The sequence below is a fragment of the Sardina pilchardus genome, chromosome 13 (assembly GCF_963854185.1).
Source record: "Sardina pilchardus chromosome 13, fSarPil1.1, whole genome shotgun sequence".
NCBI lineage: Eukaryota > Metazoa > Chordata > Actinopteri > Clupeiformes > Clupeidae > Sardina > Sardina pilchardus.
In genome coordinates this window covers 1,415,837-1,433,506 of record NC_085006.1, presented here as the reverse complement: position 1 = coordinate 1,433,506, position 17,670 = coordinate 1,415,837, and the positions used below count along the sequence as shown (strand labels likewise).

At 41.0% G+C, this 17,670-nt stretch overlaps 1 protein-coding gene across 3 annotated transcripts in view; it reads right to left on the bottom strand.

Moving 5' to 3' along the window:
* The window catches only part of exoc3l2b (exocyst complex component 3-like 2b), a 114,247-nt gene that overhangs the window by 2,369 nt on the left and 94,208 nt on the right, over positions 1-17,670 (bottom strand). For 2 of the 3 annotated variants that reach the window (XM_062552361.1, XM_062552360.1), the window contains exons 10-12: positions 13,486-13,608; positions 13,177-13,332; positions 8,614-8,735 (exon numbers count right to left, since the gene is read on the bottom strand). In XM_062552361.1, coding sequence (XP_062408345.1) covers positions 8,614-8,735; positions 13,177-13,332; positions 13,486-13,608 — 401 coding nt within the window. The remainder of the gene's footprint in view (positions 1-8,613; positions 8,736-13,176; positions 13,333-13,485; positions 13,609-17,670) is intronic. The other variant, XM_062552362.1, reaches the window with a different exon arrangement.

Below are 17,670 nucleotides of genomic sequence, written 5' to 3'. Positions count from 1 at the left end.
AATGTCCGCAACACTGATAAATTGCTCCCGGTTTAATGAAAGAATGCAACGTTTCGACCCTACTGGGTCTTCGTCAGGCAAATGGTGAACACATACAATGAAAGGGTCATATAAAGGTCCAACAGTCACCTGACCCACAATGTTACCTCCCTGTTTCACTAGGTCTGGTAGCCCCACTAATTACTCAATCAGAGTTAAAAGTTTCAAATTTAAACAGAGTTGTCAAAAAGGGCTTACAGCCTTGAGGGGTAAATAGCATTGCATAAAGGTATAATTAATTACATAATGATAAAGAATAAATAAAAAACAAAGAAGAAACAAATGGTAGAAAAGACCATTTTTAGAGAGAGACTGTCCCATATGTCCAAAAGAACCCCAAACTAATTAAGAAAAAAACGAAAAAACATTACATCACACAGTACATTTAAGTATAGGAATGGTTTAATATCAAATTCCTCATTGAGACCCTTGGGAGACATTGTGTTGAGGAAATGAATCCAGAAGGTTTCCCGTTGAAGAAGCAATTTGTCATGATCACCCCCTCTAGTTGGTTTTCTGACCTGCTCCACCCCGATAAATCTAAGGGCGCTGACATTATGTCCAGCTAGTTGACTGCGCTCATCCCCAGTCCTGATGGTGCTCCTTGACCCAAGATTCCTCAGTAGAGGTTATAAGCAAGATTGGGTTGATGCAGCAAAAACTCGCTTTGATCAGACAACACAAGAGGAGTGTCTTCGTCCCAAAACACGCGCTAAAGACCCAAATAAGTCCCCTTTGTGTTGTGTAACATATTCTCCCCTTGTGTCAGAATTCAGGAAATCTGTTTACAAGCACTGGCATATTGTTGATTCGGACCCTAAACTGATGCGAGTTTTTCCAGAAAAACCTAAGCTTGTCTTCAAGCGTGCCCCTAACTTAAGAGACCGCCTGGTGAAAAGCGATACACGTACGCAACTCACATCCTTTCTCACTATGCCGGATGGCAATTATAAATGTGGTAGTTGCGCCCAGTGTTCTTATACACACAAGTGCAAAAGTTTTAATCACCCACCCACTGGTAAAACCATTCGCGGAGCCATCACATGCAGCACCACACGTGTTGTTTATCTAATTCGCTGCCCATGTGGCCTAGCATATGTGGGTAAAACAACACGAGCACTTCTAACTAGGATGAGTGAGCACAGGAGCACCATCAGGACTGGGGATGAGCGCAGTCCTGTAGCCGCTCATTTTAAACTAGCTGGACATAATGTCAGCGCCCTTAGAACAGCAAAAATAATAGCTTATTAATCGCCACACTTCAGCCCAACTATGGACAAACTATGCAGGGCAGTACGCCCACATTCCACTCGTTTTCCATGGCTCTGTGCGCATTCCAGCCTTTACGAATCGATGTGGGTAAGACTACGTAGGCTATTTTGTCTGCCTAAACAGGCAAAATGCATCTGTGCAGTGTAGGCTACATAATGTCACAAGTTACTGTCTTTAATGCCTGTGAAGTGCATGTTAATGTGTCAGATAGGGGCAGACGTTTTCAAGTCATATTACTAATAACATTCTTTTCTTATATAATATTGCTGTTTCTGATGTTAACCTACAGCTCTAAACTCTCAAATGGTTTGCATAACAACGTATGTCGCAATGTTGTAGCGAGATGGCCCGGCTGTATGCATAATAACTCATCGGTGCAGCCACCAGGCTCAATTTGAAGAAGGGGCTTACTGTGGAGACTAACCATTTCGGTTAACTGCATAGCATGGTCAAATGAGAATTTACCTTCTATGTTTCATATAAGTAGGCCTACCGATAATTAAAAAAAACTCAGCGCACAGTCAATGAATGAAAGCGAATCAAAGTGCCTCCCGCAAACAGCGGGTGGAAATCCCTTTCAACAACATGAAACTTAATAGTGAACCTTGAAATACCCCCCATATTTCAGTGCCCATCAGTCTTACAGTCAAACATTTAGCAACATCACCAAACAGTCCAAAAGTAAACTAAACCGAGAACTGCTTTTAGCCTACCTCTCTGGTCTCACAATAAAACGCATAACATAATTCCTGCCTGTAAGTCTGCCTCAAATAAAGGCCTTTGCTTTGCGCAGCCTAAGTAGCCTAAATAAAGACCATGATTGAGGGTTGATGGTATGATCTACCTGCGTTTGGCTATTTATTTTACGAATACTCGTTAAGCAACTGCTATCTTGTAGCCTTTATTGTAGTGTATGTTGTATAAGTCCAAACTAGCCAACAGTGTGTGTGTGTGTGTGTGTGTGTGTGTGTCGGTTATGAAGCGTAAGCTGTCCCCTATCTAGCTATCCTGCAAACTATGGTTTAGTCTACCGTATGTCCCTTTCGAGATTAGACTAACACGCACTAAATGCGCCCTCTAGTGGGTGATTTGAATTTCCTTGAAGACACAGCAATTGAGATCAAGGTAAAACCCAAAACGCAGCAGCAAGTTAAACCACAGGTGCATATGACACAGCAATGGAGCTTAAGTCGTCACGTGACTTCTTGCGTCACCACCGAGTTTAAAAATGTGTTAAACTCAGAACTCAAACTCAGTGACAGAGCAATTGCCCCACTGCGACCGCAGTTATCTGTGTTGTTGTTATTCGTGAATTTGTTTGTAGCCTAATGCTAAGTGAGCCTGTAATTGTTATGAGAAGTTAACGTTACATTGTAATCGTATGTTAACGTTACATTGTAGTCGTATGTTAAGTGTCTTTAGATGATGCACATGATTATAGTAGCCTACACATAACGATCTGTGTAATCTATCTGATCTATCTAGCGAGAGTGAGACCGGGCAGTGGCATAGGGAATAGTGTGAGCTTGACGTGGTCGACATTGCAGGTTCGAGACTTACTCGGAAAGTGCTAGGGAAGTTCGCCTGTGACATGAGGGTGATTCATTTTATTATCCACTGGTACCAAGCAATGTTCAATGGGTAAAATGTAGAAATCACTGTAGTTTTTTTTACCTTTGAACATAGGTAAATTACTTTAAATAATGAAATGATGTAGACAACATATAGGCTACACTCAGAGCATACAACTGTCAACTTGAATAGCCTCTCACTTGGAGAACTTTAAAGAGCAACTTTCAAGTAATTGTATAACTTCATGTACATGTATACCTATGAGGCTCGTTGGATAGGCTAAGTGAGAATATTGTGTGTATAGTTGTGTGTAGCAGTTGTGCTGTGGTTAGTGTGAAAGGATGACATGAATTTCACTAATGTAACTTCTTGCTTTTGCTTTGTGACCTATCTATGTATTTTGATGTCATGCCTCATGAGGAACATATGTGAAACAGGGGTCCAAACATGTAAGCAACTATTTCCCGGCATGCTTCCAGGCCATCAGGAAGGTTTGCACTATAGATGCTGGAATAACCTCTTCCACCAACATCTCCACATCATCTGGCAGTGGGACGTCAACCTGAAGGGCCATGTTGTGCAGTACTGGCATAGAACCCACCACTGACTTGGGTGATGTCGTCTGGTGTAGTCACGAAGGTCACCCTGTCTGTGAGCTGCAACAGGATCTGTGTGACCGCTGTCACAGTTCTACTGAGTGATGCCTTGCTTAGCCCAAGGCCATGCCCTAACACCTCCAAAAAGCTGCCAGTAGCGTATGTACATAATGATCAATATGTATTGCACTGTATTACAATTACCCTTCATGGATTTCACACACCTGTTCTAAAAAACAAGGCATGACTTGTCATAGTTGTCATATGTACAGTATGTAGTCCATAATGTCTCAGGACTGTGAATGATCATTATGAGCTATATGGAGGAGGAAACGGGACATCAGAGATGTTTCATTACAGGAGTAACATCATCCATTTCTTAAACACTAGTGTTGTTTTCTGCGGGGGCCCATCTTATGTTGTATGGCTTATTCTACTTCAAACAATATGCAGTATCCTCATAGTTACATGTCTAGGTTTCAGAATTCAGGACTACGTAGTTAACATGCTTGTGTTATCATAGGAGGTTGATGGAATAAAGTAGGTATTGAAGTGTAAGGGCACTCAGGGAATATAGATATGCTTTTGAAAACAACAGTATAGACTTTGCTACTATCTCAGCAGCAGAAAGGCAACAACATGAGCAACACCTACAGTAACTGTGTGTGTGTGTGTGTGTGTGTGTGTGTGTGTGTGTGTGGCTATGTGGCTATGTTGGTACAGCTGGCACAGATCCTTCAGCAATAGTATGCCTAATATTTGTGATACAAACAGTCATTTTGTGGTTGTGATTCAACACAACTTCATAACTACAATGAATGAATAATACTCATAGATATAACATTGTATCTGTTCATTTAAAATACTTGTGTGGTAGCAGTAATCTTTTTTTTCAGTGTCACAATGGAAACACATGCTCAACATTGTCAAGGCTGGTGGCAAGACATAATGTTCCATTCACTAGACCAAGCCGCGCTTTCTTGTCTGCTCCAAAAAGGAGTTGATGGGCTATCTATGGAGTTTAAATGGATACCGATTACAAAATCGAAACAAAAAAAATAAAGTAAAAGAAAAAAAATCAAAACTTGCAAACAAATTATTTGTGTAGTTGCAAAATAAATGTCTTTAACTGTTTGAATAGGTTGTCTTTTGGTTTACAATAATAATAATAATAATTTACAACTACATCATTCGTTTGTTTGCTGCTTATTCAGTTGCGATTCTGGCTCTCGCGTTTGGTTGCCTGTCTTTTTGCTTGCAGTTCTGGCACAAACTTCACATGTGGGTGGGTTTTAGGCCTGCACGATAAATCGTTATAAAATCGCGATCTCGATTCACCCATGTGTGCGATTTAATTTTTCATTGATTTCGATTCACATTTAATTTAATGAGTCATTTAATTCATGCATCACAAACGCTAATTTCTTCTGTGAGTTTTAAACTTTTAAAACGCTCCCAAGCGCTGCTCTTCCTTCCCGGTTCTCTTCTCACAAAGCTCAGGGCTTCACCCTCAGCCAATGACAAAGCACCTTTTAGCCACGTGTTTCACTTGTGGAAAACGCGGTAGTTCGGAGAGTCCAGCTGTAGCAGCAAATAGGCGCGTTCAAGATGGCTGCGCAGCACAAAAACTGCGCAGCACAAGATGCACATGGTTAAAAATCTGTCCACGATGGTCTAGATGGGTGTGTTTTCAACTCGGCAGTCGGTATCACATGGCCTCAACTTATCGCGGGAGCAAGGCGTGGCCAGGCGGCTGCTCAGCAGCAGAGCAGCAGCTCTAGAGGTACTGCGGAGCGCAGCAGAGCCTAGACCCTGCCTTCATGACGTCAGGACTTTGCCCCAATTGGCTTTTACATCCCTGACGTATGTGCAGGTGTTTAGATGCCTCCTCATATCCACAAGGGTCCGTGCGGGTCCGTGCCTCGTGATTCGTCACATGGTCAAGTCTACACTACGGGAAGTAGAGCGTGTACAACTTCATAGCAGCGTTTGTATCCCCTCCCCTGCTGCCACTGGCAGCTCTCGCTGCTGCAAGAGGTCATTTGGAGTTGAACTTGAACACGCCTAATGCTGCAACATCGACAAACTAGTGCGACAGGAGATAAACAAAATGGATAGGCTATTGATGAAAGCAAGGTAGCCTACTAGTGACGAGACTCGTTCCGATAAAGGCTCTCATTCAGTGGTGTGGATGTATTTTGGATTCAAACAAGAATACATATAGCCTACAATAATGCGCTTTATAAATAAATTTGACTTGACTTGACGAGGGTGTCTCGTGTGATTTGCAAGGTAGCCTATGCCTTTCCCTCGGTGCAGCACTGCGAGGTTACACCACAAATCTTTACCAACAAAATCAAGCAATATGATGAAGTTGTAGGCTACAAGCCAAGAGGTCCGAAAGTTGTTCAACGACGCAGACATCTATTATGCTACGGACACCTTGCACAATGCAACGCCATACCCACATAACAGTAGCCTACATAAACACTCCGAGAGCGCAGACGTCCGCGCCTCCTGGATCCAGACCCGTGATCCGAATCACTCCCAAAATGTAATCGTTTCGTTCTTGGGTCATTTCAGACGTTTCCTGAAAACGTCATTTAGTTATCTTGCTACTAAACAGACAAACAAGCCCGATGAAAACATAACCTCCTTATTGGCGGAGGTAATAAGGCAATAACAGAGGCAATTGCTTACCATCTAGCAAAATATATGGTTCCAATAAACATTAGAACGTGACAGATTTCGAAAAATGATGCACACATTGGACAAACGCTACTCCCCTCCTGCAACTAACTGAAACTCCTGACGGTCCTAGCCCCGCCCACTTTTCCCCAGGCCCCAAAACTAATTGTTTTGAGTTTGTTTGTAACATGGTGATAACGAACTACAGTATCCTAGCTACAGTAGCATTTGACGTCACCAGTTTGGGTGCTTCATCTCCAACTGATCAAAACGGCAATTTGCTAAACTGGCTTTACATATTTTTGTAATAACAGAGAGCGATGTAAACCGCGTGGTAATTACCTTTATGTTGGGTTAACTTGTGCTGTGCTCCTACTCACACAAGAGCTGGCAGTAAGTGTGATTGTCAACTAACCAACCAACTAGCTAACAGGCTAATAAACAAACCATGCTAGGTGGGTAACGTAAAGTCACGTCACTTGCAGTTGTAGCCTAGTCCATTTATAAAATGAAAGAAGCAATCAAGTTTTTTTTGGACCAGAAGACCATGCTAGACTCCTTCGACAGAGCCACGGCCAAGTGGGAAGATATGGATGCCTGCTCTTCAGGCACATTATCTCGGAGGAGAACTACCAGGCATGGAGCAAAACCACAAACTGGAATGGTTCTAGAGTAAACGAGCACTGCCTCACAACTTGAAGAGCTTCGTGGTTGGCACACTGAAGCGACATTTCCCTGGCGTGGACCGGAGGGAAATGAAGGAATGTGTTGACAAGATAAACGAATTCCTGCGTAGGCTACAACACGCAAGAATCCCCAAGGATTCACTGTGCAGAACACTGTAGGCCTACTGTAAACAACTTTAACTTGTTTTACTGTAAATGGCTCTTTAGTTTAATCCACATACTACTAGGCTACATTGTGTGAAACCACCTCCAATTTGTGTTTGTTTTCTTTATATTTTCTTGGTGAGGTTTATTATTTTCTTTGCTTCCCTTTTATCTTCATTATTTGTGTGCCCTTTTGGGGGTTGAATCACCCATTTGAAGTTATTCTTTTTGAGTGTTTGCTTTAGCCTAGTTGTGTAGTGGATACCTAGTCTGGTTTTCAACATACTAAACTCAATCTTTTAAGATTGAACATTAATTCCCCAGAAGTTCAGGTAGGGTTCACCCAGCCTAGTGGATACCTTAAACTGAATACAACTTGGTGCTCGTAATAGTATGGCTTAAGTAGGCTACACATCTCCTTCCAGCTGTCATACCGTGACCAACAACTCCAGGAAATAAAAGTGCTTTATTTTTGTACACAGTCTCCTCCCTTATTAATTTATTTGAATACACCTAGTGGCGAATTCTGGGAAATCTAGACCTGTGGGGAATTCTGGGAAATCTAGACCTGTGGTTTAGCCTATAAGTAGGCTACCGCTCGAAATCTTCTGAAAGTAGGCTTCCATCTGACTTCGTCTTTAGACCAGTGGGGTATCCTAAGAAGCAAGTTAGACATGTCTAGTAGTGTTGCGCGGGTGGGCTTTTTTAAAAAAAAAAAACCCGCCCGATTCTTCAGGAGATCCAACCCGACCCGCAAAAATATGTTCGAATCTTGACCCAAATCCGACCCGACCCGAGGACAGGAAAAAACACACCTAACCAGGGCTGTACGCTAAGCTTTTTCACTAGGAGCACAGGTGCTCCTAAATGAAAAAGTTTAGGAGCACAGAAAAAAATTTAGGAGCACTATGAAATTTCCTTGAAAACCTTCTTGCCTTAAGCAGGATACAGATCATTCACAGCAGTGGCAATCATAGTCTCTGCTCAAACCCTACACACACAGAAAATGGCTTGTCTTGTTTCTATTTCATATTTTGAATTCAGAATTTGTATACATTTTGTTATCAATTTATAGCATTTTAGGATCTGCATAATTACTTATAGCTTAAAATATTCAGTAAACTGAATACTTCATATTGATTACACTGTAATGATATTACAGGGGTGGTGTGTAGGTCTAATTGAGTGCCTGTCACTTTAAGATGTACGTGAACATAATTAGGTTTCATTCGGTTTTAGGAAAAGAGTCAAGCATAGTTCAAGGATACATCATGTTTTCATTAAATAACTTAAATGTTCAAAAAACGAACAAAGGTAAAGACAAATATTTCTGGTGTAATAGAAAAGATGAGTGTCCACTGTCCAGTAACGTTAACTTCTATGATTTAGGTAGCCTACCATGGCATGGCATCGTGAGTTGACACTTTTTCCTTGGTCATGTTTAATTGGCTGGGTGCTTAACTTACTCTACCATGACTCGTCTTGGAGTTTGGTAGGCTATATCTGTTATATCCAAAAATTATATATATAAATTATATAAATTGAGATTAAGATAAACCCAACCCACATTTTAAAAGTTGTTTTCTTTTGATCAGAGTGCATTACACAATCCTTACCGCATATCAGGGAATTCACGCACCAGGATGCCTACTTCCATCTGGATGGAAGGTGTATCTTCTAACAGGATGATCTCTGATAAGTGAGGAATGGCATTATCAAGCCATGACGACGGTGATTCCTAAGAGGCGCAAACAAAAACATGAAGATCCTGTGAGTGAATGTACATTTACATTTCACGTTTATCCAAAGCAACTTACCGCAACAGAGTAACATTTAAGCTATTATCATTTAAGCATTTTAACATAATGTACAGTTAGGTTCATACATGAAAAAGAGGGATATAAAATCATCTTAATGGATCTTTTTACCTCCGCCAAGGAGGTTATGTTTTCACCGGGGTTTGTTTGTCTGTTTGTCTGCCTGTTAGCAAGATCACTCAAATGGATGGATTTTGATGAAATTTTCAGGGACGGTCAGAAATGACCCAAGAAATTACATTTTGGGAGTGATCCGGAACACCGTCGGGATTCCGGAGCCGTTTATGTTTTTCGCTTAGTGGTGTAATGGCATGGTATGGCGACGTGGTGGTTTATGGATCACTCCCAAAACTTAATCGTTTCCTCCTTGAGTCATTTCTGACCTTCCCTGAAAATTTCATTGAAATCCATCCATTACTTTTTGAGTTATCTTGCTAACAGTCAGACAGACAAACAGACAGACAGATAAACAAACAAACCCCGGCGAAAACATAACCTCCTTGGTGGAGGTAATAACTGAATTTCAGTCAAAGCACTAAAATGAACCCAGGTCATCCGATTTGAAGAGTTTATGGGATTCATAGCGCCACTGCAGATGCGAAAGTGGAAGTTAATAGTTGTCTTTCTGAACTTAAGTGCAATAGCTAACAAATATTTATGTAGGCCTATGCCAGCAATGAGTAGGTCTTACTGGAACGGACCACCTCTGCTGTGGGCTTGTGTGACTGGTGCCCCAGTCATGCATCCCATGGTGGCTACTGACCACACCTGAGCTGGTGCTGACCACCCTCCACCATGCCTTAGTTATGCTGCTTTAGCATTGCGCTGTCATGGACTTCTTATGTGGCATGCCGTACAACTCCTCTTCTCCCCTCTCCCTCTGTCTCTCTCAACTCTCCCTCTTTCCTTCCCTCCTTGTCCTGTCCTCTATAGTGTAGCTTGGGGGGGAGGGTCCCGTGTGCTGTCTGTTGCGCGTGCGGGCATTTGTTCATTCACTGCGCATGCGGGCTTTTGTCCAATTGCGCCGTTTCGGTCATGGGCCTTCCCCGGGTGGGCTTGCGCATCATGTCTGGGCTGCGCGCCCGGGTGGTGTGGCTGGGTGCTCTGGGCCGGTCGGGGTCCGTTCGCGAGTGACATTGCTCGTCCGCGGGGGGCCTCCCGTCGCCGTCTGTAGATGGGGGGGGGGGGGGTGGGGTTCGTGTCGGCTCCATACGGCAGTGGCTCTGCGTGGACGTATATTGGCGGTCTGGCTGGGGCATGCGGTCTGATCAGATGTGCACGGCTGTGCATTTTGTGGGATGGGGGGGACGGGGGAGGTGGGATTGCTGGGAGTGGATGGCGGAGGGGAGGGCTATGTTGCGGCATTGTATTGGGCTTGCAGCCCGGGCCTTCTTGGGGTGGTGTTTCTAGAGTGGAAGTCCAATGGTTTTAACGATTTTAATTACATTACACCAATGTCCAATGATTTTAACGATTTTAATTACACTACATCGCCTCCCTACGCCTCCCGACCCTGTCAACAGGATGACAGGATGACACGTCCAAAGACATGAAGCATTCTGGACTTTTGCTCTGGGGGCGCTGCTACCAGGGGGCCTGGGCGGCGGGGCGGATCAGATTGTGTGTCCTGGTCGGGCCGTAGTGTGTGTTCGCGCGGTGTTGTGGTTGGGGTGGGGCTGGCGCGGGCCCCGTTCTCTCTGCTCGCGGATGGTGGTGGGGGGTTGTCTGCGGATGGGTGGCGCTGCCTGTGGGCGGACTCTGGCTGGCCATGCTCAGCCATGCTGCTCCGACGCGCGGTTCGGGGGTGGTGTGTGGGTTCGCCTGGGGGGGAGGCATTGGGGGGGGGGGGCATTGTGGGTGGGTGGATGTTGCGTGCGTGGTGGATGGGTGGATGTTTGCATACGTGGTGGACGATGTGCGGGATGCCTCTTCGGGTTTAACTGGGTAACCTATTCCTACGCACCTGTCCCCACAAAAGAGGTGTGTAAAAGCGTTTTGTAAACCCTCTATAGTATAACCATTTATATCACCATTGATATACTTATTAATACTTAATATGACTTACAGTAATACTAACACACTCTATTTCTCTTCCCTTTCCCCTATACCTCACCTGTGAGGTAAACCATTACCAGCCATCAACCATCTCTGTGCCTGTCCCTCATCACACCTGAAGTCACATCCCTATGACTGCCCTACCATCGCCTGCTGTGGTTCCCTGCCCGAATCTTTGGCCCTCGGATCTCAGCGACCCATCACCTTCCGAAATAACTAATGGATTACTAATGGACAATTTATTCCCTACACTGGACTATTTGAACGTTCATTCTCATTGTAACTTTCAAACTACAAATGACTGTACTGTAACTGACCCAAGGCAGATGGGTTGGGCCCTTGAGTCGTGGGTCTGTCTGAGGTTTCTTCCTATATGTATCTCCAATTCTAGGGAGTTTTTCCTTGCCCCTGTTACTCATGGGCTCTCTTTGAATGTCTAACACTCTGTAAAGCGCCTTGAGACATGTGTAATGTATTGGCGCTCTATAAGCGACATTAAATTGAAATTGAAGTAGGCTATGAGTAGGCTCATTGTTAAATGACCATTTATCTTGACATACAAACATGAGTTGTTTATTTTTCCATGTTGATTAGCATAACTTGCTTCATTCATTTATCTTTTACTTCCCTACATGTTCTCAAAGGGATATTCTGCCATTTTTGGAAATACGCTCATTTTCCACCTCCCCTCGAGCAAAACAATCGATATTTACCTTGTCCCCGTTCATCCAGCCATTCTGAGAGTCTGGCGATACAACTTTTATCTTCAGCCTAGCATAGATCATTGAATCGGATTAGACCATTAGCTTCTCGCCTGCTAGCTTCATGTTTAAAAGTGACTAAGATTTCTGGTAATTTTCCCATTTAAAACGTGTCTCCTCTCAAGTTAGAAAGTGCAATAAGACCTGAAAATGAAACCTGGCGTTTTTTCTAGGCTGATTTGACATGGAACTACACTCTCATCTGGCGTAATAATCAAGGCAACTTGCAAACTACTGGCACTACTACTGCTTGTTGTCTATGGGCTATTTTCAGATGCTGCGTACAATATCACTGCGCCTATGGTACGTTTGCAAGTTGCCTGGATTATTACGCCAGATGAGAGTGTAGTTCCATGTCAAATCAGCCTAGAAAAACGGCAGGTTTCATTTTCAGTTGGTCTTATTGCACTTTCTAACTTGAGAGGAGACACGTTTTAAATGGAAAATTACCAGAAATCTTAGTCACTTTTAAAGAGGAACTATGCAGGATTGGCGATTTCATCTCTGGTTTCGGTTTCGTTTTTTGTTTTCGCTCGTTTTATGCTTGCATTTTCTCTGCAGAGCGTCCCCGACAGCTTTAGCGTGTATATTTATACATGTATAGGCTATATTTAAATATATAAATTGCAAGCGTGGTTCTTCGTCTCAGACTTCCAGATGTAAACAAGGAGCGATCGTTTCCTGCAGAAAGTTGCATAGGGTCTCTTTAAACATGAAGCTAGCAGGCGAGAAGCTAATGGTCTAATCCGATTCAATGATCTATGCTAGGCTGAAGCTAAAAGATGTATCGCCAGACTCACAGAATGGTAAATATCGATTGTTTTGCTCGAGGGGAGATGGAGAATGAGCGTATTTCCAAAAATGGCGGAATATCCCTTTAAGAACCTGGGCCATCAGCCTATATTTTAAAACCATTGTAGCCTTTTCCTCTCCAGTAGGCCTATAGAGATTGAGAACGTGACGTAAAACGCAACGCATTTTGGGAATCGGTGGCCCAAAACTTAAGTTGTTTTACTGACGTGCGGGAACAACTAAGTGCAGTTGTTGAAATGCCGTTTACCTGCTGTGTTATAAAATTCAATAACATGAAGCTTATCTTTTATCATTTTCCAGCGTGGAAAAATAATCGTCATGTTTCAGAGGTGACAAAAAGGCGAGGAATGGCATGGATAGCAGCAGTAAGGAAGCGCGAGATTATGTTCTGTTTTTCACACAATTTTTTCACGCTTAGTTTTCATTATTATCATGCTAGATCATAGACCCAGAACACTAGTTTACATGGGCTGGCATCAGGCGAGCCAAACCTACCCATAATTCTTTGTGTTTTGATGACTTTGGTCACATGTCTTAGCGATCTCTATATCTCAAAGAATCATGAAAGCTACTATATGAACCTGAAAATGAAACATCTGTAACGGGCAGATATGTATATAAAATGTCTGTTTTCTGGCGCAATTTCAGAATTATTGAATGCATCATGTAAAAACCTGAACTATCCCTTTAATAAAGTCATCCAAAATGTGACTTTTATGACAAGTGTACTAACCATATCTTCAAAGACCATTTTAAGTTGTTTTCCTTCATCACGCAGTCGACCTGCCATCTTATGCCTCATCTTCTGTGATGTGCAGATGATCCTTCCACGCATAAGAGCACGAAGATACTCTAGCATCACTTGCCTGTGCACATCAGCCACAAGGAGCTACAGCAAGTTCATAAAAACAGAAATTGAAGGGACAGTTTAAAATATGAATCAAACATACAGCATAAATCTTATTCAAATGAAAAGGTTGTGAAATGTATGTCTGTGTGTAGTGGAAATATGAAATATGATGAATAACAGTGAGCACAGTGCCTGGTAAGGTGGACTGGCCATCTTGTTGAAGCCCCTGAAGTGCTCTCTGATACTCGTCTCTATTGGCTCAAACACACTTGGATTATTCAGCCACTTCCTTTTCACCAGTTTGTCGAAGAAGGGCTTCAGATGTTGACAGAGAAAAATAAGTATTTTTCAGAAGCTATCAGTCAAGCAGTAACATAAATCTAGGTTACTAATCCAGATTAATTTAGATAGATCTAGATCAATATGAGAAACAATACCAGAACTCACTAGAATAGATCCTAGCTGTGCATAGCCCTTGGCCAGCGCTTCACTATTGTGCTTTTGTGCTTCTGTTTGGAGCAGATAGGCCACTTTGAAGGAGCCGCTGCATTTTGTAGTGAGGTATAATATTACAGATACACAGGCTTTGCATTTATGAAAATGGGTAAGATTTTCCTTCCATTCCTCTTTATAGGCCCAACTATTTTTCCAAAGCTCCAACTCCTGTAGTTCGCTTCTCACTCTGCATACTAGTATTTCTTCTAGGCAAAAAATTAACATTGTAACTTTGTCAGAAGATGGGTCAACCAAGTAGCCTATTTAATAATGAAAGTAAGTTAGATTTTATCCAAAGAAGTCATTATAATAATTCATTCTCCATGCTAAACTATCCATCAATGGCAAAATTATTGTAGCCTTGTGCCTTGTGCCTTGTGTAGTGCCCACTCACAACATTGAAAGGGGAGACAAAACAGAGTTCATACAGAGAAATTATATACTATTTTGGGTATAGGACCCCAATAACACTATTTCACTTCCATACTATTTTGTTTTAAGTTTATATGATATTATATGATCTTTAATCTTTTAAAGTTATTTATAATATTTTATTGTTCTTTAAGTTATTTATTTATGTATTATTCTTTACATGTATACTTTCAAAATGACAAGATTGTTTCATGTTTGGAACATTTAGAATAAAAAAGGATTAATTGAATACATTTTTTGTTGGTTTCAGACAATTTATAGCCTACATAATTGTGATGAACACTGGTCGGTAGGGCCCCCTAGGATTTTTTGCTTCACTATTATTGCTGTTATCCCTGTTCTTCTTAACGTTATTATTCTTCTTCCGACCAAAATCAACGATCAAAGGCTCTAGAACCACTGAACCGTTTGACGTCATTCAAGCACTCCTACAAAGGTCTTGAAACAGAGATTTGTTCTATGTATTTTTCACATTTGTGAACTTTATACTTTTTGAGATATTTACGATAAAAGAGTTAAAAACTCCCATAGAGTTAACGTTGAGACGCTTTGGCGGCAAGGATGTATTGTTACGTAGTGCTCATTAAGCTGTACAGCTGTTACAAGATCCTGACCTTCATATCCTCCACTCCGCTTTAAACTTTTATAGTGACTAGAAGATGCAATCTAACATTGAAACCATGCCACAGCGTCTTGTCTCCTGCAGTAGCCTACATTGATATGCTTATCGTTACAGTAACCGGTTAGCTTTAGTGACGTTATCAATCGTTAAAGACAATCAAACCTACACGTAAGCACTATATTTAGCTAAAGTCAAACAATCAGCTCAAGGCTGACGTCTAACGTTGGGTCCGGTTGCACCCACAGGGCTTACGCCACTCCAGTCTTAACTCAGCGTCCAAAGTGAAGTCCAACCTGACAGACATGTGAGTTGCACCATTTAGGTTTAAGCCTTCTTCTCACAGTCGTTTCTACAGTACTAGGCTACAAACTACATTGCTATCATTCTCATGTTTGTTGCTGTTGTTAGCAAGCAGTAGGGTCATTCTACGAAACCGGTGCCTTTTGCGTCCGGTCTATTTCATGAGCTCTCAACAAAGTAAAAATGTGTCAAAATGTATTTCAAATGAGCAAACCTGTCAATTTAAGTGTTATGAATTACATAATACATATTTCAATGTCTTTGTAAATATAAATCCTACACTTTTTAGTCATTTTTACCAAGGACATGGCCAATTTCCCCATGTCCGGAAAGTCACACATGGAATTTGCACCTAAGATATTAATTAATACCCAAAATTAATATCATGATTAACAATATGGTCTTGATACTATACGCTATGTTTTTTTTAAATAAAAGTATGATTTCCCATATAAAAATCATAATTTATGCCCGTCCCGCAGTTTTACATCCCACCCCGTAACGCTTACATGTTCTGGCTATTACAAAGACACTGTTTCTTTAATTGACATCACAGACAACAGATGACATCACTCAAACCTTTGCAGGAGCCAAGGTCTCAAGCAGGCATGTTCCCACACAATTTGATATGATTTATTTGCTCTTTTAGGTAGTTAGATAGGGTCCGTTAAGCTTAACCTTACCACCCCGTAACGCATAATAGATAGGAAAACTTGGTAACACTTTATAATAACTATACACGATTCATCATCTATTGAGCATTTGTTAACTATTAGTTAATGGTTTGTTCATCATTAGTGATTAATTGTTCATGCATAATTTATCATCACTTAAGCATTTGTTCACAAAGTTATGATTGTTTGTTCATAGTGAATAAGCCTATTTCTAAAATATGTATAAATTGTTGCTATTATTTAATAACATTTTGTTAATGAAATACTATTCATTATTTAACAGTTGTTACATATGCACTAATGATTAGTAAGGATGTGAATACATGTTTTATAAACCACTTCCTAATACTATAATTCATGATTAACTCAGGAGTTACAAGTGGTTAGTTAATGATTTTTGTGAGCTCATCTAAAGTGAGGACTTTTTATGCCTTGCTACACATTTGCAAATAAGTTGTAAATACTACAATCACATTCATTCATTAAGCTGACAATTTTATCCAGAGCGACATAAACGTCAATTAAATTAAACACAACCACAGAAGCTGGGAATCGAACCCCCAACTGAACAGGCGACAGAATGATAGCCCTGCTCCTTAACCACTACAGTACCTCTGCGATGGGATCTACTTTTAGTAGTTTTCAGAGGACTACTTTCCTGTTATGCGTATGACTACATTTGATGTAGCACTAAGCAGCGCGTTGATACAATAGTTAGAGAGTTAAAGCATACAAGTAAATAATTGTCTGAAGTGAAGTTAACCTATAAAAACATTGTCACTTTACTCTGGTGTTTATTGATTGTTTGTTGTTTGTTGTGAAGTGAAGAACATAACATCCGCTCAGTTAAAAACCGAACTGAGTGCAAGAGTGCAAGAGTGTCTTCTATTACACACTGTTAAGCATGTTATTAAATGCTGTGTTCTTAATTTTAAAGCATAATTCCTAATTAACACATCTGTAAATCATGCGTATACACAATTATAAATGTTTGTTCATAGCAAACACGCGCATCTGTTTAATATTTCTGAATTTATAACTACAATAGCAATGGGCAGGGATAAGGTGTGTAGTGGATAAGGCATTGGGCTAGCATGCTGTTAGCCTGAGAATTGAGGGTTCAATCCCCGGTGCAACCATTGTGGCCTTGCTCTCTTTGGATGAAAGTGTCTGCTAAATGAATAAATGCAACTGTAACCTTTATAACTCATTTGTAAATATGTAGCAAGGCATATACAGTCCTCACTTTAGATGAGCTCACAAATATCATTAACTAACCACTTGTAACTCCTGAGTTAATCATGAATTACAGTATGAGAATTAACATAGGAGTAATACTTTACAAACGATGATCAAAGCATTTACTAATAGTTTGTAACTGGTTCATAATAGGGAGATGATTTCATTTATTGTTATTGTATTGGTTGTTTAATTATTTATAAGGTAAAAACCATGTATTTACAAACATTTGTTTTATTTACTATGAACAAACCATTCATAACTTTGTGAACAAATGCTTTACTGATGATGAATTATGCATGAACAATAAATTACTAATGATGAACAAACCATTAACTAATAAGTAACAAATGCTTAATAAATTGCTTAATAAATGATGAATCGTGTGTAGTTATTATAGTGTTACCGAAAACTTTTAAATGTAGGTTTTTTTTTAACTGTAATGTAAAGTGAAAGAAATTTAAGTGAATAGTATACTTGCTAGCTTAGCTAGTCAATAACAGTGCTAGCTGCAGTCATTTTGGGATGAAATTTACCACCCCGTAACATACCACCCCGTAACATTTTGTATCGTTACGGGGTGGTAAGGGGAATGTAGAGGGGGTGGGAAGGGAA